At 40.7% G+C, this 21,115-nt stretch overlaps 1 protein-coding gene across 4 annotated transcripts in view; it reads right to left on the bottom strand.

The window, feature by feature from the left end:
• The window catches only part of AFF2 (ALF transcription elongation factor 2), a 477,143-nt gene that overhangs the window by 141,803 nt on the left and 314,225 nt on the right, over positions 1-21,115 (bottom strand). For all 4 annotated transcript variants that reach the window (XM_067548102.1, XM_067548101.1, XM_067548099.1 and 1 more), the window contains 3 exons: positions 3,593-3,685; positions 802-838; positions 500-551 (listed from right to left, as the gene is read on the bottom strand). In XM_067548102.1, coding sequence (XP_067404203.1) covers positions 500-551; positions 802-838; positions 3,593-3,685 — 182 coding nt within the window. The remainder of the gene's footprint in view (positions 1-499; positions 552-801; positions 839-3,592; positions 3,686-21,115) is intronic.

Raw genomic sequence — 21,115 nt, 5'->3', positions numbered from 1 at the left:
TAGATCATCCATGAGTTTCTTTAAGTGTCTGATTGTCAACTGTCCCATGCGTATAAAATTCAAGACGTCTTTTTGCAACGCCAGCTTGCATAAGCCTATAGTATAATGTATTTTACGCTCCTTCACTAAATAAATGCTAAAATTCTTGCACCAGCTATTCAGCAGGTTGCATTTTCTGTTGTAAGAAGCTTAGTATCTGATGACAGAAACGTAAAAGTGATTTAATTTTGGCAAGCTGTACAAATAAAATTGGCATTATTTTTATTTAATAAACTCATCCTTTATACATACCTCTGTTAGTTAAAGCTTAAAAGAAGAAACAGTAGTAAGCGCAGAAGACATAAAACTCATTTATGGCTCATTTTTAGGCACCATTAAGTATACCAGAGTGCCAGAATAAGATTGTATGTGAGCTGGGTTCAGTTACCTTTGGATAACTAAACTCATTCCCTAAGAGAAACTTAAAACAAAATTTAAAGCTGCAATTAATACTACTTACGACTTTTGTGGCACTGACTTGGTTGCAACTTTCCCTGCTGGATCACTCCACTCTGTAAACAAAGGAAACATTTTCAAATGTCAAAAGATTACCTTTGAATTAAAATGTGCCCTAAGCTGTCAGTCCATTAATTATACTTCGTTTCACAACATGCCACAGTGCATAAGATGTAATAAAAAATGGAACTGATCTGCTTTAGCACCAAAGAAATTAATTTTTCATCCCTTGTTTTAATGATGTTAAGCAGGCAAAACAACAACAACCAACTCTGATTGTTTGGACTAAGGACAATAAAGACCTACTTTGTGCATTGTATCCTGAGGTCAGGTGCTGGGAATCCTACAATGAAGAACACAAAATGTCAGCATTAGTTTAGTGAGAGGAAGAAGATAGATACCTCTTTCCTTGTTAAACTAAGGACATAGTATAACAAACAGAGAAGGAAAATATGCAGGAGCATGTGCCTGAGAAGAGAAAAAAACTAAACACTTAAAAAATATGTTATCTGTAGATAAGAACGTTACTGAAGTTTACCTAGTTTATTTTAGGGCCAAAAGACCAGACCCTCAGCTTGTGGAATCGATATGTCAGTTTACACAAGCTGATGATCCGGTCCTTTAAGGTCTGACCCATAGAGGTGTACATGTGGTTCCCATTGAAGGTAATGGGAAGCATTTGCATGTGCAGAATTTGGTGTTGAGTTTTAAAATAACTATGCATTAAGCCCAGCAGCGTCACTCTTCTTTTTTGACCCCACTTGGTTAAAATGTCATTACCTAAAACTGAAATTCAAGATGTTTTTAAGCGCTGTCTTACATATACCTGACAAAGACACAAGAGCCAGTTCTTCAGCTGGCGTAAACCAGTCAAGTCAATGGAACTGCACTAACTTTACATCAGCTCAGGATCTGGCTCACACAGCATGGAGTGCACACAGCATCTTGCAAACAACGTGCTTCTCATTGACGCACAATAACGTATAGCTGCGTTCTTAATTTCACATTCTTTTCTTGCTTGATCTTTCCCTGGGCTTTACAATCAACAATGAGGTATGACTTGATTCCAAATCAGTCTTCATCCCAAGAAGACCCTAGTAGATTTTGATGATTTTAAATTAAGGCATTATTTACAATCCAGTCCTATAGACAGGCACTACTTCGTTAAAAATGTTAGCTCTTCAGGATGTGAAAGTCATTAAAGCCCTTGCTACACTTTCTCTTAGGGCATTATTAGTTCCTAATATTCTGCTGCACTGTTAGTCAGTCCCTTGCGGGGTAAATCATCCCTCCAAGAGTAAACATAGCACTTAATCTGAGTGTCAGAGGGCTAAAGAAATTGTGATAAGTTCCACCTTTCCTATTGCATTATTTTCTACATGGGGAGGCAATTTTTTTTATGTAAGATGAGGTCTTATAAAAGGGCCTGCTTTAGTTATATATGGTTATATGTGATCTATTTTATATGGTTACATGTTATCTATTTTATCTCTAAAACCTATCAAATTTGGCTATCTCTGATTGAGTGATATGTTCTGAGTAGGCGATCTTATACCATATTTTTCCACAGTAAAACTAACCAACCAGAAACATGCATGTTCCTGCCTATTTCCTAAAGTAAGTTTTGTTTTTTTGTTTTTTTTTAAAACAAAACCTCATTTGTATTTCATATTAAAGTGATGTGGTCAAGAATTTTAAGCCCAACATTGAACCTCCCTAAAAACGATTAGATTTGATGTGGACTTTAATCTCTTTAAGGAAAATCAATCATAACCTCAGATTTTTTTTTTTAAAACAGACCTGAGAGTACTCATGGCAAACTCTCCCTGAAGTTAGTGAACGAGTGCAGTACCTGGCCCCGTTTTTGTAGGGTCCAGAAAAAAAATCCAGCACTGTATTTACTCCTGCTCTAATTTAAGAAGATACAGCTTGCAATGTGCCAGACTCCATGCTTACTCATATAGGTAGAATCCACTTTGACCTAAATGGATTCAGTGGAGTTTAACCAGATGTACATAAGTATAAATGAATGCAGAATTCAGCTTAGTTAGGACTTGCATCCACATATGAATCTGGCTTGTGATGTTTAATGCAGCAGCACTTAAGTGCATTGCCATTGTCAATGCTGGAGCAGAACAAAGATGTTTTGCTGGAATATGGCATCGTAGGAGTTGGCTTTGTTTTGTTTAAGAGCAATAGCCACATTCATTTCACACTAGCTTCAGTCAACATATGGGGGCAGGGTTTGGGGTGGGAGAATCTCTGGCAAATAATGACAACTGGACAAAATTGGTGAGGGGAAAACTGATTTTAAATGTCTAAAATAGTACCTGTTACAAAAACCGCTACTGCTTGAGGAAGAGAACCAGTTTTCTATTGGCTTCAAGGCAGTAGCAGCTTCAGAAACCTCCTGACATGGTCCAGCCCACGGAGGGAAGAACAAAATCCCACACCACAGGGGTAACATTTCCAGCTCCCCTGGAGAAGTATGACTCGAAGTGTCAGAGGTCCACAGCAGCTCAAATCTCAGTATAAGTCACCACCTGCAACATTGCCCATGGTTGGGTTCTCTACAGAGATTGAACCTGGGACTTTGGAATCTAAAAGCATGAGCCTCGATTTCTGGAGTTAAAGTACCACGCCTTTTAACTGGAGGCTAGGAACAGACCCATATACACTTTATTTGTTTCAGCCACTAGTGGGGGCAAAGATACACTTGGCCAGTGTGTTACACAAACAACGGGGAAACAAAAATAAATAAATAAAACCACATTGTAAATACTCTTCTGAAAACAGATAAGATTCACCTTCCTTTTATCTTTTACTGTAACTTCGGACGCTGTGAGCTAGCAGGCCTATCAATAAAAATTGGCTGATTTGGAACCCACAGTAAGAGAATTTTCATCTTAAGAGAATTTTGAAAGTGAAACCAAACCACAGAAGTCAAGTCCCAGGTCCTCAAATTGTACTTATTTAGGCTCCTAAAATTAATTTCAATGGAAATTAGGAGTCTAAATATCTTTGAGGATCTGGGCCAAAGTGTCTAGTGAAGATCACTCAGAGTGGAATGAAAATCGGGTAATTATTAATTACCTACCTGCACCTTGCTTGGGATGGAAAACTTGGTCTGCTCAGCCTTCCCAGGGGTGTGAATAGCAGTAAGAGGTGGAGGCCAGGAATGGGTCATCTCCTAGTGAGGAAAAACACGCTGTTGAGAAGTTATTCATTCAATTATTAATCAAAAATAAAGAGAATTACCCCACAATCGGCCATCAAACCCCGGACTGATCAACAAAGTCAACATCACATATCTGCTTCTAGAAGGTGAGGGCCAGGTTTGCTCAGAAGGCATCACGAGTCCTTACCTGGTGGATGAGCTCACTAATTAAACAGTAGATCACATACTCTCAGGAAGCATAGTGGAAACATGTTTTAATGCTACTAGCCTCACCAGTGAAAATGTTCGCTGTGGCCAACATTGAGCTGAGATGGCCTCCAGCAGGTTAGCAGCTTGTTCTACTCTCAGAGCCAGACTATCTAACTGTCTTAGATGCGTGTAATGGCCCCCCTGTCATTGTAATACCTGAGCAACTCACAATCTTTAATGTATTTAGCCTCACGCTCCTATGAGGTAGGAAAGTTTTATTATCTCCATTTTGCAGATGGGGAACTGACACAGATTGACTTTCCCAAGGTCACACAGGAAGCTGAGCAGGGCCTTGAACCCAGGTCTCCCAAGTCAACCCCCTATTCACTGAGCAATCCTTCCTTTCTAACCAACAGAACCATTAACTTGCATTTTTAACAATGTGTTTAAATGTCGTCCTGGAAATAGCTCAGGTAGTGAAAGGCACAGACTATAAATCACATAAGTGCATGTGTGTTTGAACAATCCAAGCGTTCGATCATTTTTCTGCTAAAGTCAATGATAGTTTTCCAATTGACTTCCATGGGAGCAGACTTGGCCCATCCTCAGAAAAGAAAAATCAGTAAAAACACAGATACTGCAAGAAGTGTGGTTTTAGGTAACGCTTGTAAATGCCCTCACAATAAGTGTATTCCATTTTAGATGCTGCTCCATTCTTTCTTATCTTTGTTTGTAATGTGATGAATATTCAGGCAGGTAATAATACATGTGTCTGCTGATCTCTTACACCTTTGTCTCATTGTTTTTCTTTACTTTCAAAGCTCAGAAGAGATCCTTTGATGACACGAGCCTAACAAAAGAGAGAGAATGTCTGATCTATGAGGTGCTGCATGTGACAGCAACGTTACTGGCTGTGTTACACTAGTGCAGGGGTCTGCAGCTTTACTCTACTCTAAAAACCTACGAATGATCACAACAAATCTTGCAAACTACAGTTGCTTTGTTTTTGCTGCAGCCCTAGCTGACATTCTGCAAGTAAAAAAGAAAGAAGACCTTGTTAAAGGTTAACGTTGTGAACCATCAATCACACCCAGTCCCACCTGAGGGAGCTTGGCCCAGCCAGCTAAAACATGATGAGGATGGTTGCATTCAGCTGCAGAGATATTTTCATTGCAGAAGCAGCCAGTAAATACTTTCACTTCTCTAATTATTCTTCCACAGATCACGTGCCATGCAATACTGACTGAGGTAAGGAAAAAAGTACATTAAACCACTCACTATGCACAGGGGACAGTCTGCTCTCTTTGCCCCATTTCAGCAGGAGTGGGAAACAACCCCAAATCCTACTGGGGATATCCCTAGGTTGGGAGAGTGGACATAGAGCAAATGAAGCTCCTGCAGGATGTGGGGAGGAATGCATCAAGGGTGAGAAAATGTCCCTAGGGTATCACTAGCAGCTGGCAGAAGTCAAAGTAACCCCCATGCTGTCCAATTCTATGTTGGGGTCAGGGCTGGAGCAGACAATCAGGAAGCCTTGGGAGGCTGGAGGGGGTCACTTTTTGGGGTGCATCCCTTCAATAGCAAGAAATGATGAAAGGGAGAATATAGTAAGTAGACAGAAGATGGAGACACATTCAGATTTTAAGACAGAAGCCAGTCATACAGTAGAGGTAAATTCAGGGCTTGATATCAGTCCAATTAATCCTCCTCCCCATAACCCCCTCCCCTCACTGCAGCCCTTTCTCCCCCTATTGCTTCAACTCCTCACCCCTTAATGCCCCTCCTTTCCCAGGAAGCATTCACATGCCTAATTTTCCCCTCAAAGACTTTGATTACTCCCTCCTCCCCTCCAAATAAAATTGCAACTCACGACTTTCGAATTGTAGCAACCTCCAGCCACTCAATCAAAAACTCCTTTTGCCTGAGGTGGGGGCTTGTGATTAACTTATTCTTAGCAACATTAATTGAAGGGTGAGTTCACAGACATCAGGCTCAATTTGGTCTGTGATTCATCCACTCATTAGTACTCCTCAGTTTACCAGTACAAGGCAGCTGAAGGAAACCGTTTTTTTTTTTTGGTGGATCTGTAACTCGGGAACTCCTTGGTCAACTGACCCCAAATTTGGATCACTAATGCTATCCCATGCCTTTATGAAATACACCAAATTTCAAAACAGTTGGAGTAACCATTCAAATTTTAGAGCACATACAAGAGTTGAGATTTAAAGCATATAAAATGGTGGGCATGGAATTCTTCTAGTCATTTTTCTGTATTGGTGAGTGCATACTTCAAAAAAATGTACTCCTTCCTCCAATACCATTCTAAATTTTGGACCCCCAATGATTTAGTGGGTGTCACACATTATCTTGGGAAAAATTCAACAGACTGAGACCATTTTGACCCACATAATATTCATAGTTTGATCTGTAGCTCTGCTAACAATAAAAATACCTAGAAATATTTTGAAAAATTGCTATTTTAGGGAGCTTATATCTCTGTACCCCCAAGCTCAAATGACCCCAATTTGGGTCACTAACTCTGCCCTGCATCTTCCAACTTTCAAAGGAATCCAGCTAAGCATGTTTATTCCAGAGGATTTGGAAACGTCAACCGTAAAGCAGAAGTTGTGACACAAACTTAACTACAGGTTGAAATGCAGCTATCTCTGGAACACCACATGTCAGCTACTGTCATAACACATTCAAAATTACACAACAGTTTTAAGGGTCAGTAAGCGAAGAAGAATACCATGATAGTCAAGATGTGCTGGGGCATGTAAGCAGGAGGAATATAATTATCTAGCTAGGAATATAATTATCTAGCAAACCCAGGATAGATACCCCTGCAATCTTGTTAAAAAGACCTTGAATGACAGCAAATAGAGATGGTGTTGACTTTACAAATCATCTGAAAAACATATCCTCTAGCAATCATGTTCTCCTTAACAATATGCTGTGGTGGCACTGGTGCAGTAGACTTGGGCCCTGATCTTGCACTGAGAACTGCCCAAGTGCACACAGAGTCCCACTGGGGTAACAGAACTTCACATGGATGCCTCCCTCAAGCCCTGATCCTGCAAAAACGTACTTGAGTAGAATGAAGCACAGGCACTAATCATTGCAGAATCGGGGCTGTAGAAAGAAGAATGCCACCCACTGAATCATCAACACTATACCTTGCAACACCTTGTTTCCACTTGGTGGTCCACCTCCCAAGTACTGGCAAGGCCTTACTCTGTTAGGCTTGTGAAATTTGACATATTCACAGTCTGAAGAGGTATGACTGCGAAAACCAGCTCGTTTGCAGTTTAAGTGCATGTGTTTAGGCAGGTGCCCTGTATGTTAGCAATGATAGCAGGGAATCACTTCATTTTCCGGGGAAAGTTCAAAAATGTAATAAATCCAAATTTGGAAGCATTTAGAAATCCCTGGAAGTAACAATAATGAAACTGAGCATGAGAAATGTTTTAAAGTGGAATATAATGGAAGTAAAGTAAGTCCACAGAATCAAGTTAGGATTTATTTTCACATGGTTTGGACTTAAAATAATTTCAAAATCATGTTAACTGATGGACTGGGCATATGCCGGCTATGGAAATACACATATATATTTATAGACCTAAAGATTACATGGGAATGTAATGCTGCTCAGTCGGTTGGCTTAGAAGTCACTGTGGTCCACTGAGGTAGTAACATCAAGCGTCCTCCTTTCTGAACATTATTTAAACATTGTTTTAATTGACTCCATATGTTTTATTTATTAGGACTAGGCACGCTCGTTTCTTCAGCTAAATCTGCTTTTTTCTAGCTGTAAAAGCCCTCAGGTAAGTAACTGAGAGTACATATGCAGAAGGGGTCTAATGAATCACTGTGTTTTTTCTGACTGAACTTTTTAGGAGCTGTAGAGACTGACCAAATCAGGGCTCAAATGGAAAGGGAGAACTTGGGGGGGGGGGGAGGAGGAAGGAAAGCGCAGTGGGACTTATGTGCTTCTGCAAAGCAAATCTGACCTGGAGAGTTGAACATATGGAAAAGGGGGCAGATGGAAAAATAGCTTTACAAAACCAGACCCTCAAATTAATTGCCTCTTTCAAAGTTTATTTCCTTTCCCCCATTTCAATGTTTCCATTGTTTCCTCATTGTTCAAAACAAGATGTTGTTACGGTGTATGTGTGTGTAGTTTTTTTAATTCAGGCAAAAGGTGCTGATCTCGAACCACAGAAATCATGATGGAAGAGAGCTGCTAGTCTCCATCCCCAGGAAGGCAGCTTCTCTCCCTACAATGAGCCCCGGAGTGCCTTGTCTAGTCTAATTTGAAATATCCCAAGCATGGGACTTCTGCTATTTTCTTTGGAGGATGATTTCATTGCACGATAGATCTCACTGGGCCAAACGCTGCCCTCCGTGACATGGTGCGGATGAGAAATCTACAGAAAGGCAGCAATGGAAAAGCAGTAACTCCGCTGTTTTTCCCCAGGCCCCAGAGCCCACCGCCGCCACTCCCTGTAATACCTGGTCTGCAGCGTTAGAGGGCAGCACTAGGCATGGGGAGGGGACATAGCCAGGGAGAAGGTGTTCTACAACAGTGGTTCTCAACCAGGGGTGCACGTACCCCTGGGGGTACACAAAGGTCTTCCAGGGGGTACGTCAACTCATCTAGATATGTGCCTAGTTTTACAACAGGCTACATAAAAAGCACTAGCAAAGTCAGTACAAACTAAAATTTCATCCAGACAATGACTTGTTTATACTGCTGTATATATGATACACTGAAATGTAAGTACAATATTTATATTCCAATTGATTTATTTTATAATTACATGGTAAAAATGAGAAAGGAACCAATTTTTCAGTAATAGTGTGTTGTGACTCTTCTGTATTTTGTCTGAATTTGTAAGCAAGTAGCTTTTAAGCGAGGTGAAACTTTGGGGGTACGCAAGATAAATCAGACTCTTGAGAGGGGTACAGTAGTCTGGAAAGATTGAGAGCCACTGCTCTACGTGGCATGTTCCTCTCTACTCTGGGTGGATTTCCAGTTATCAGTCTGCTCAGAAGTTATTGCTGGTGAATGAGTTGGCAGGGACTACATGGGGCCATGAATTGCATATATCTTGGTCAATCTTTCCTCAGGGCTCCTCAACTAGTTCTGTAGCTCTGAACTTCCTCCAATTTCTTGTTCACACTTTATATTAAGCTTCCATTGAGAAAGTTTATAAAGGTGTTACAAGAGCTGAATACTATGTGTTAAAGATGGCTAGAATGTAGAATGTGATATAGATGGTTCTTCTAAGCTACAGTTATAAGCAACCTGTTGATTGTTGGACTATCACAACCAATCAACGTTTATTATAACATCTATTAATGAGTTATTAGCCCTTTATAAACACTTATCAGTGGAATCTTAATATAAGGTGTGACCAGTTTCTCAATATCTTGCTGGCTTTTGCATTTGTGCAGTCCTACCTGTTTTCTCTCAGCTAGGAAATCAGTAAATTTAGTGACACGTGAGCAGCAACAGCTAAATTCTGTATGTGCTGGGCATGCTAAACTAAAAAAAAAAAAAACCCTCAATCAGCTACCACTAAAAAGAAAAAGCTACTGCAGGTATAAAAAGCAACAGAAACTGGAGCTCAAAACTAACAGAAATGCAAACGACTAACAAGGTTTTAAAACTAATGAACTATATGAACTAATGGACAATTTGTTTGTGTGATCCCTTGTGGGTATCCCTCCTAGATTCCTGACCAGGAATTTGGAATAACCAAATAAAAGACTACCTCAGGGAATCCTGCCTAGGTTTTACACTGAGCCTAACACATACTGGGAGAGAGGTATTTGCGGTTTGTCTCAGTGCCGTGTGAATATTCGTGCAGTGTGGACATGATCAATAAAGCTCATAGTTATGCATTTGACTATCCTGTTTCAGTGCCTTAAGGAGCTCCCAGGAACCAGAGACCCAACAGCTTGTTTGTTTCTAAGACATAAAAACAGCTACGAAAATAACATTAGTGATGTCCTAACGGAGAGAGGCAGATTCCTCAGTAAAGGGACTAATGTAGAAAACTGTTTACTCATGCAGACACTTCAACAAATGTATCATCAGTGGCATATGACCAGACCAAAATATATGAAGGAACGACATGGCTGTATTTGCAATGATGCCTTAGTCATCCTAGTAAATAATTTATCGTGTTACTGTACAAAAGTCTTCTATGATGAAATGAAAGACATTCCAAAATCCAGTGCACACAAACTCAGATTCTTTTTCAAAAGCCTGGAATTTATGCTATAAATAAAACCACCCATCTCCCTGACCATAATATAAAAACATAGTATTCACCTTGTGGTTTTACTCCATGACAACAAATAAGTACCCCTGGCTTGGCTGGTGTGTGGGATGGATACCCTATCCTCCTATGTTAATTGACTAGCTTTACCTTTTCATATTTGCAAAGCAGAAAGGACTGACAAAAGGCATATTCAGTGAAAATGAATTTAGAAATTGTTTTAGAAGCTAACAGAGGTCAGCTATAAACATTACAACATATGTTTTCCTTTCCTGTTTTTCTAACATTTGGGGACTATTTACAGAAAGAAAGTGATGGCGATAGAAATATTTTCTCTTTCTATTGAGCTTCCAGTTATTCTCCCCCTCTCCTTTACCTCATACTTTCCCATATATTTCCCTCACATGTCAGCTTTTATAACTAAAATACACTGATATTCTTTGCTTAGAGCAGTTATGAGACAATAAAAAATAGCAAATCATGACTGACATGTTTATTGCTCTAACAAATCTTGTGTATGTGAAGTAAAACAATGTTCCATTACAATGGGAAGATATCTCAGCTCAGGAAACTATTTTGGGGAAAATAATGAAGCTACTACATACAACAGTGTTACAATTTATTGACTCCAGTCCACTCCAAAAAGTAGTTCCAGTTCATATAATAGAGTCCACTCTGGAATTTGATTAGGAAGGCAATGAGCATAGCAGAGAGCAGAGAGAAAGCAGGTCAAAAACCTGGTACTTCGGACTCAGGCAAGACTTCCTTTGGCTTTAGTAGGAATTTTAGTTGAGGCAGAAGTCTTAAATCAGATCCTTTCTGAAAGGAAACCTACTCCCTTACGGCGTCATAATAAACAGTTTGTAGTTCACCATAGCCCTTCTTGCCATGTTTGGGTTATTTAGGTGAGTAACATGTAGAAGGGCAATGACGGGCTCTCAGAACTGAATCAGCAAAGTAGAATAGTGCAGCCTAACAAAACTTCCTGGGGGAAGAAAAGGGAAAGTTGCCGTGGGACGGTGGCAGGGGATTAAAGGAAAAGATTGGCGTTTCATGGGATATGATAGGGAAGACACCCCAAATTCACAGGAGCCAGAGCCATCCTGCATGGGCACCTGCCCCCTCAGCTTTGCTGCCATTGCCTCTGTCACTAGCATTAATTCCTTCCTGGCTTTCCATGCGAAAACTCAGGGTCTGAGCATGAGTTGATGTAACTGATCCCCAGCTCAATCCACTTTGGCCAACCAACAGCCTGCAGAGTGTCTACATAGCAGCATCTGCAGGGTCTCAGGGATGCCGCTGAGATGGCCCCTCCCCTTCCATGAAACCAAGAGCATGGTACGTCCACTCTGCTCACGTAAGGGGAGAGAGCAATCAAGACCCTGCAGCTTGGCCAAGCAAGCGTGTGACGCTGTGCCATACAAAATATTAACACTTCTTCAGAACTGTCCTGTTGGCTGGAATCATCCGTTGGGACAGGACCATGCCTGAGGTCCACCTAGCCCAGTGTCCTGTCTCTAAAAATGGCCAGTCCCAGATGCTTCAGAGGAAGGTACAAGAACCCCACAGTAGGCAGATGGGGGATAATGTCTCCCACATTAGGAAGACAAGGTGGGTGATGTAATATCTTTAACTGGACCTGTTGGGGAAAGAGACAAGCTTCTGAACTTACACAGAGCTCTTCTTCAGGTCTCACATTAGGACTCATTTTAATTGCTAACAGTGAAAAGTTGACTCAAATAGCGAGGTGGTACGTTTAATATCCTGTCCAAAATATGTCAATGGGAATATCCAGAGCTATGGATATTAATGTGAGCCATGCAAATGTCCAATCCCTCTTTGGATTTTTTTTTCCACTCACTTGTACCAGAAGTTCCCTACAAAAACCCCAGCATCTTTCTGTATCTCGTTCTGAGTGATTAAACTAATGACTCGATTGCCCAATACATAGTGATGAAGACTTGCTGTGGCCTGGCACCGCTAATGCAATGCTTCCCACAGCTTCCCAACCCCACTGACAGGCACGGCCACATTCCATTTATTTTCTTCATTCAAAATGATACTTGCTTGGAATAATCTCCTGGGATGGCACATCTAATTTTCCTGCAGCCCCCAGGAGACAGGAAATACACATTGAATTATTATATTCTAGCATAACATCCTGACAGTAGAACAGCATCATATAAACAAAAGCACAATAAGCAATAAAAAGCTAATTCTTTAAAAAGTTCCTAATACCAACATATAATTTCATCTCTGCAATTTAAAAAACCTTGGCAGGGTTCCTTCAAGCAAATAAGCAACTGCTTTTTAAAACTATTCAGCACTGGCGGTTGTTTAAGGGAATCTGGTAATTTGTTCCATCCATTCAGAGCTACACAAGCAAAAAAATATGTCTCCTATTGACTGTTTTCTTCCCTGAAAACCCCAAACTTGCACTAAGAAGAGAAGATAATTACAATTTAAAGTTACAAAACAAGACTGTAGACACCCTACGGCACTACAGTGTGCACATTTATATTTTTCATACAAAATACAATGGCCGGTTATTTATTCACAACAAGATTGATCTATGTAACTTATTATGAAGCACATTTAATTTCTGGAGCACTTACACTGGAGCAGTGAAAAGAAACATCTCCAAATTCAATAATGGGCAAAACTAAACAGCACAACAACTTGTTCTGGGGAACTAGCACTGAAACGTTTAGTTCTACCCCGTGCACTCAGCCTTGGGTCCAGTGGAGCCAGTTTAAAATCCACATCCTTACAATATGCTGATTTCACCCAAATCCCCAAGGATTTAAAAGCATCACCAACCTGACCAATAACACATTAGCTTTATTTTTAATATAGGAGCATGATTTGACATATAGGGGAAGATTAAAAAATGACACTATGTTCCATTTGATTTTAATCCAAGTTATTTTGTATAAACCATGATTTGGTTTCATTAAAATTGGATTCCAAACACATACAGTTGAAGCTGGCACACAACATTGTATCATGTGTATTGAGAAAGCCTTTACAAAGGCTGATTTCCCCCCACCTCTTCCCCCGACCAAAGATTCACCCAGATCTCCTTCAGTGCCACAACAGCAGAAGTACCCGGCTTTTATCCACCTACCCCATTGTTATCTATGCCCTTGGATATGTATATGTTGCCTCCTATATATGTTACTTATTTGCTGTATCATTTCTACCAACTGCATCTGAGGAAGTGAGCTGAAGCTCACGAAAGCTTATGCCTGCTGAAATTAAATTTGTTAGTCTTTAAAGTGCTACAGAACTCTCGTTGTTTTTTCTATGTATGTGTGTAAATGGAGCTCTTCCTCCTTACAGTGATGGACTGGCTGGAATGTGTCACCAGGGTCTCTTACTGAAAATGTCGGAATGTGTGGCAAAAGGGTGAACAGAAAGTGAACATTTTGAGATTCTCTTTTAGCTCAGGCCTGCCCTTGTAGAGAGCGTGCTTTTTTTCACCATTTCCTTGTCTTCTTCCAAACCAACTCCCACGCATGGAGTGGCTTCCCCATTTCCCTGCTACTGTTTGCCAAGCCACCTTTCTATCCTATCACAAGTCCCAACTAAAGACTCACTTGATGCACAGTACACACAAACAGCTCAGGGTCCCGAAGTGTATCATATCTTCTCTATGTCTGCCCCTGAGACTGTGTAGACAAGGTGGGTGAGGTAATATCTTTTATTGGACCAACTTCTGTTGGTGAGACTGAGAAGCTTTCAAGCTACACAGAGCCTTTCCTCCTGTCTGGGAAAGGTATTTGAAGTGTCACAGCTAAATATAAGGTCTAACAGATAGTTTAGCATAAGTAGTTAGCACCTATTCAGGGGCCATTCAAGAAGAAGTAGCCGGTTAACACCCCTGTTAAAAGTCACAGGGCAAAAAGAAGGGCTAGTGGCTAGATTGGGCTAGATAGATAGAAGGGCTATTACAGATCGTTGTAATAACCTGTAAATCCAGAATCTGAGACTGTAAACTCTTTGGGGGCAGGGACTGATTCACTTTGAGTCTCGTATAGTGCCCAGCACATTGAATAAATAACTGAAAAACAAATCTCAGCCTCACTTAAAACTGGGAAAACCTGGGTAGCCAACAGTGTAATGTGCAGTATAGTGATGACTCAGCAACTTATGGGTGGCCAGAGAACTCCTGCAATTGGTGTCATAGATTCTTAGTTTCATAGATTCCAAGGCCAGAAGGGACCATTGTGATCATCTAATCTGACCTCTTGTATAACACAGGCCACAGAACTTCCTCAAATTAATTCCTAGAGTGTATCTTTTAGAAAAATATCTGATCTTGATTTAAAAATTGTCAGTGATAAAACATCCATCATGGACCCTTGTAAATTGTTGCAATGGTGAATTTCTCTTATGCCTTATTTCCAGTCTCAATTTGCCTACCTTCAACTTCAAGCCATTGGGTTGCATTGCGCCTTTCTCTGGTAGATTGAAGAGCCCATTATTAAGTACTGACTCCCCATGTACGTATGCATAGACAGTAATCAAGTCACCCCTTAACTTCTCTTTGTTAAACTAAATAGATTGAGCTCCTTGAGTCTAACACTATAAGGCATCTTTTCTAATCTTTTTAATCATTCCTGTGGCTCTTCTATGAACCCTCTTCAATTTATCAGCATCCTTCTTGAATTCTGGGACCCAGAACTGGACACCATATTCCAGCAGGGGTTGCAATAGTGCCGTATAAAGAGGTAAAATAACCTCTCTAAACCTGCTCAAGTTTCTTCTGTTTAGGCAATCCAAGAGTGCATTAGCTCTTTTGGTCACAGCTTTACACTGGGAGCTCATGTTCAGCTGATTATCCACCATGATCCCGAAATCTTTTTCAGTGTCACTGCTTCCCCGGATAGAATCCCCCATCCTGTAAGTACAGCCTACATTCTTTGTTCCTAGATCTATACGTTTACATTTAGCAATATTTAAAATGCATATTGCTTGCTTGTGCCCAGTTTACCCAGTGATCCAGATTGCTCTGAATCAGTGACCTGTCCTCTTCATTATTTAAGGTGCCCCCAATTTTTTGTCATCTGCAAACTTCATCGGTGGTGATTTTATGTTTTCTCTCAAGTCCTTGATAAAAATGTTAAATAGGGTAGGGCCAAAAACCGATCCTTGTGGGACCCCACTGGAAACAGTCCAATTCAATGATGATTCCCCCTTTTACAGTTACATTTTGAGACCTATCAGTTAGCCAGTTCTTAACCCATTTAATGTGGCCATGTTAATTATATATTGTAGTTTTTAAATCAAAATGTTGTTTAATACCAAGCCAAACACCTTACAGAAGTCTATTATGTCAACATTATAAACTTTATCAGCCAAACCGGTAATCTCATAAAAAATATCAAGTTAGTTTGACAGGATCCATGCTCCATGTTGATTTGCATTAATTACATTACCCTCCTTTAGTTCTTTATTAACTGAGTCCCATATCGCCCACTTCATTATCTTGCCCTGGATCGATATCAGTCTGACAGGCCTATAATGACACAAGTCATCCCATTTACCCTTTTAAAAAATCGGCACAACATTAGCTTTCTTCTACCCTTCTGAAACTTCCCCAAGGTTTATTGAAAATAAACATTAACAGTCCAGCGTGCTCCTCAGCCAGCTCTTTTAAAATTCTTGGATGCAAGTCTAGAAATCCTGCGAACCCTAGATGTTGGGGAGGATAAACTTTACCTAAGGTAAATGTTCAAGGATTTCCCAGTGTAGTTGTAGCCATGTATGTCCCATGATATTAAAGACACAAGGTGGGTGAGGTAATATTTTTTATTGGCCCAACTCCTGATGGTGAGAGAGAACAAGCTTTGAGCCACACACAGCTCTTCTTCAGGTCTCTCTCACCAACAGGATTTCCAAGGATTTCCCACATTCTTTACGTAATATAAATTAAAAGGTCTCTTCCTGCTTGGTGCTGAGCACCGTTAACATCCATTATTTCCAACAAGAATTGTGGGCGTTCATCTCCTTTCAGGATGAAGTCCTTAATTCTGTTCTCTTATAGAGAGACTAAATATCCACCTAAAGTCTTTCCATACATACTGTGTTTCACGTACTATTTTAAGTCTTGCAAAAGTTTTTTTTTTTTTTTTTTTTTTGTTTTCTACTCTTCATTCATGCCATGAGGTGGGTCTAATTCTTGTCTCTTTCTGTTGCTCTGTACCTTGTAAGTCATGCCAATGCTACCATTTGACTGATTGCTGCTAAACTAATGGGTGGAAATGAACTCACGTCACAGAAGACATTTTAATGCAGCAAAAACTTTTCTTTGGCACATCAACCCTGACAGATTAAGCCAACGTAAAGAGCAAAGAAAACCAAACCAAAACTAGATGACCTGGTATCGAGGTCTGGTTTGATCTCACTTTAGACATCTATGGATCTGGCAGTTTTCTGGTAGAAAGTTTTACGTTGTCTCAAGTACAAGCTTTTGCTATGCCACTTGCCAGATTAATCTCTCTTTCAAAGTGAACCAGTCCAATCCTGGAAGATGCTGAGTACTCTGAACTTTTACTAAACTCACTTAGAATTGAGGATGATTAACCCCCAGCGAGGCTGCCCCTTAATTTGAAGCCAATGCATTCAGACTGACATAGCTCAGAGGGTTTTCTCTCTTTTAAATGGATCCATTCCATTGCTACCTTTCCAAACAGCCTATTCCCTAATTATCTCACCATGAGCTAATATTTAACTGACAAACTTATAATAACCAGGGTGACAGAAACTGGTAAGGCCTTCAAAATTCTGTCTCCAGATGTTAAATTTATTTTTAGAGTCAGGCCAAGTGAACAGGGCACAAAATGTTAAAACACTGAAATATAAGAGGTATGGAGCACTATAGCTTCAAAATGTATCTAAATTACCAGACTATGACATGGATTGTCTTTGTTGCCTCCAGCTGGCTAGAACGCACTAGCAGACCGTTCATTAGCAATGTTTTATCAGGGGTCATACAAGAAAGCGGGATAGATGCCCAACTAGAGACCACCCAGCAGAACCATGATTACTCTGCTAGTTAGCTCAAAGCAGCTAGTGTTATTCATAAATCCAGCAAGTGTCAAGCAGTGACAATTGCCAGTTATCATACAAAGTGGAACTGGAATAAACCTGCCAAAGAGTATTTTTTTAGTACAACATGCAATTTATTATCATGTTCCAGCAATTACCAAAGGGAGTTGTTGATCTCACTTTGCTGGAGAGATACAAAGGCTAGATGTAGTAACACGGCATTCTTTTTGAAGGATAACTTGTGTTATAAGTGAAAGACACTATAAAATGGCAATGCTGCAGCAAAAGGAGACAGAATGATACATTTAGTGAAATCCCCAGTCTAAGCCTTTTCAAAGAAGAACACAAGCAGTTAGTATAACATTTCTAAGGGTTGCTGCATCCTTTCAAACATGATAGCTTTTCTTGTAGTTTACATTTATCACATTAAGAAAAATGGTAATGAGGAGATCATGAAAACTTCTTTGAAAGGTAACAAAAGCTCAGTGGCTGAAGAAAAAAGAGGGACAACTGTTTTTCATGGAAATAGGCCTCCAAAGAACAACTCTGCTGACACTCTGTTCTCTTACTATTTCAGAGCTCAGGGAAAATGAGGGAATGCTTCATGACTAAATCCGAGCCCCAATCGCTATTTAAGTCATCTGCAGAGATCTCCTTTTCCAGGCAAACTGCAACTCAGGCCTTTTGTTGACCTAGATACCTAGGTCTGCAGGTTAGAAAAACCTAATACAGTTATAATTAGACATGGATTCAGTTAAAACAAAATGATTCACTGCTCAGAACTTCCACCCATTCTTCAAGCCAAACTCAAATCTTTTTGGGGTTCAGGATATTTGTATTAAATCGCCTCTCATCTAAAGAGGGGGCGAGGGATGCCAATAACTATTTGTTTAATAAAAGATGCCTGTTTTCCACTGTACACAAAGACTCACAGATTCTACAGACAGAAGGGACCATTATAATAATAATACCTAGCTTTTATATAGCATTTTTCATCATGAAATCTAAAATGCTTTGAGAAAAGAGGCCAGTATCATTATTGCCATTTTACAGATGGAAAACTGAGGCACAGAGGGGGGAAATGACTTGCCCAAGATCACCTCGCAGGCCAGACCTGGGAATGAACCAGTTTTCCTGGGCCCCACTTCAGCACTCTATCCAGCAGCAAGCCACACTGATTATCTGGTCTGGCCCTGAAAGCCTCCTGAACCAGTAAACATCCATATGGTATTTGTTTCTTTCCTCTACAGAGCTGGAAGGATACTTTTTTTGCCTCCATGTAACAATCTATTTACTTCTGGATGGAGACTTTGTATGGAAGTTTTGGCCCAAAGCAAATTTTTACAGAGGAGTTGTACAGGCAGAAAACAGAAGTTTCTATTGACAAATATGACAGTGCCATAACTACAGTGGTGCTACCAGGCACAGCTATAACACTGGAATTAGGCAAATTAAACAGCACACGGAGAATGTTGAACAAATATATAAAACTGTATCACTAAGGCCTGAGCTTCTGAATCATGTTTGTAATCAATTTTTATCTCTTGTCACTGAAGAACTATCACCCAATGGTTTAATGCTCCAGGGTAAGAAAAACATCTTTCTTTCTAATACTTCAGACCAACATTTCCTCTACCTTGCTCCCGCTAGCCAAGGCTCTGGTATGACTGCCCTTAAAATAAAAATAAATGTGAGAAATTCCTGGACTCAAAAAAAAAAAAAAATTGTTCTGGTCAGGGATTTGCCAGCTATCCACAGAGAATGTTACATGGCTGACATAAATCAGTGTGGCAGGATCTACCAGCTAATTAAAACAATTGTGACAATTTTAATGTGACAGCCTGAAAAGTTCAAAAATGTTTCTCCATCCATGGAGCGTGCCTTCTTCTCCAATGCATAAGAAATATGTCCTGTATTAAGAAATTGAAAGGACCTTACATATTCAGTGACACCCCCCTCCCCACCCACCCACCCTCACACACACAATTATAAGCACAATTTGAAATATGAGGTGAAAATAGATTGGAAGTCCATATGAATGTTAAATTCAATGCCATGCTCTCTTTAAGGAAATGTTAGCAATCTTCCACAGAGATGGATAACCACCAGTGTGCAGTGTAATTTTAAATGTCTGACTGAGTCTTGCCTTTGTGCTGTTATAATACACAGGAGTAATACCTGACACTGATACGGCCCCTTCCAGCTGAGGGTCTTAATGCATTTTGCCACCAATGAATTTAGCCTCATTGTACCCCTATACAGAATTATTTCTCCATTTTATAGATAGGGAAACTTAGGGCTAAGTGGCATCTCAAGGTCGCATAGGGAAACTGAGGCAGGGATGAGCACAGGAAATTTTAATCCGTGCTTACCAAAAATTCTTTGAGATGTCTACACATCCATTATAAGATGCGTTCAACTCATTTGGGGGCAGAAGCAAATCTGTCCATTACTGGTAGGAAGGCAGTGGCCTACTCTGAAGACCCCACCAGCAAAGACAAGCTTGATGAATAGGAAGTATTACACCACCTCCTGAAAGGGTTCAAACAGATGTGCTGTGAGCATGGTGTTCTCAGGACTGTGTTCTGTGGACATACTGATGGGAGTCACAGGGCATCCACAGGTACACCCAAAATAATGGCTGTGTCCAGGAAGATTTCTTGACAGAAGCCCCAAGGACTTTGGAATTTCTTGGTTTTGAGACAGATGATGCCAGCTACAATGTCTGTCCAAGGCCGTCAGGCTTGGATGATGTCACCTCAATTTCTCCTGTGTGAAGAGTCTACTCTTCTGTCCATGACGTCTCTGCGGAGGAAATCCCCCTTGGTTGGGATTTATGTGTTCTTGGCCAGAGAAGAGGAGATGTGGGGTAACACAGGTCAGATTTGGCTTGGTGCACATTGAGAATGCAGGCACAGAAGTTCCCAAGATTATTGGCTGTAGCCAGATACTCCCATCCCTCTCTGATATCATCCTCCATGTGGCATGAAGTGGGTTACCCGGCTGTAGCTTCAGATCTTAAAAAAAACCTTTGTAGTGGCTTTGCCCCCCTTTCCCATCTCATTCCTCCTAATGTTTCTCCTTACTTTCCTTTTTGGGAAGTTTGGGTAACAGAATATATAGGGCTGCAATGGCCTTCCTGATGGGCATTTCAAAGTATTCTGATCGGAAGAATCTGTCCTGTGCCTCCTCTTCTTGCCCTCTGGTTCTGATTCCCCTCATCTCTGGTCTATGGTCTTTCCTTTTCCTTTGCAATTCAATTCTAGACTAGTTATGCCTGCATGGAGCCTCTGAAGATAATGAGGTTGAAGATAGGCTCCTATAATTTGTGCCTGGCTCTGCGTTTTCAGGTGATTAGCTCTCGTCTTTCACCCTCCTGGCCAGATTTTGTGTGACAAAACCAACTATGAGGAGAAACATTCAGCTGTATTGCTGGTTTTGGAAGGCCTGAGGACACCCCCTTTTCTTTTCATCTTTTATGCCTCTGTTCAGAATCCAGTGGGGTTGTCTGTAGGACTTGGGACTCCCTTCAAGGAACTTTCAGGGGAAATGAAGTCCCCCTACTCCTTGCAGATTTGAGGTTTTTGTTTCCCTTTCCAACCTGGGGCCTGCTTCTGAGTCTCTTGTCCATTATACAGGGGGTCACAGTGTGTGTCCCCAGAAAACCAGATGCAGTGGGGCCATCCTTGCCCACAGTAGGCGATTCCAGTGTTCTATCTGCTGTGCCTCATGGGATTGCAGGAGACAACTGCATTTAATTTACCCCTGGAAGCACCAATCTCCATTCCTAGACATCCACGGGTCTCTGTTGCAGCAGGGACAACAGGAGAAGGAGATGAACCCACATTGCCCTTCTGGTATTGTTCTCCTTAGGGTAAGGATCACACTCCTATTGCATGGTAGTGAGCTCTGG

Source organism: Emydura macquarii, unplaced genomic scaffold (genome assembly GCF_026122565.2).
Source record: "Emydura macquarii macquarii isolate MOO-44397 ecotype Brisbane River unplaced genomic scaffold, CSIRO-AGI_Emac_v2 contig_1253, whole genome shotgun sequence".
Taxonomy (NCBI): Eukaryota; Metazoa; Chordata; order Testudines; family Chelidae; genus Emydura; species Emydura macquarii.
This window is presented reverse-complemented; position numbering and strand designations above follow the sequence as displayed.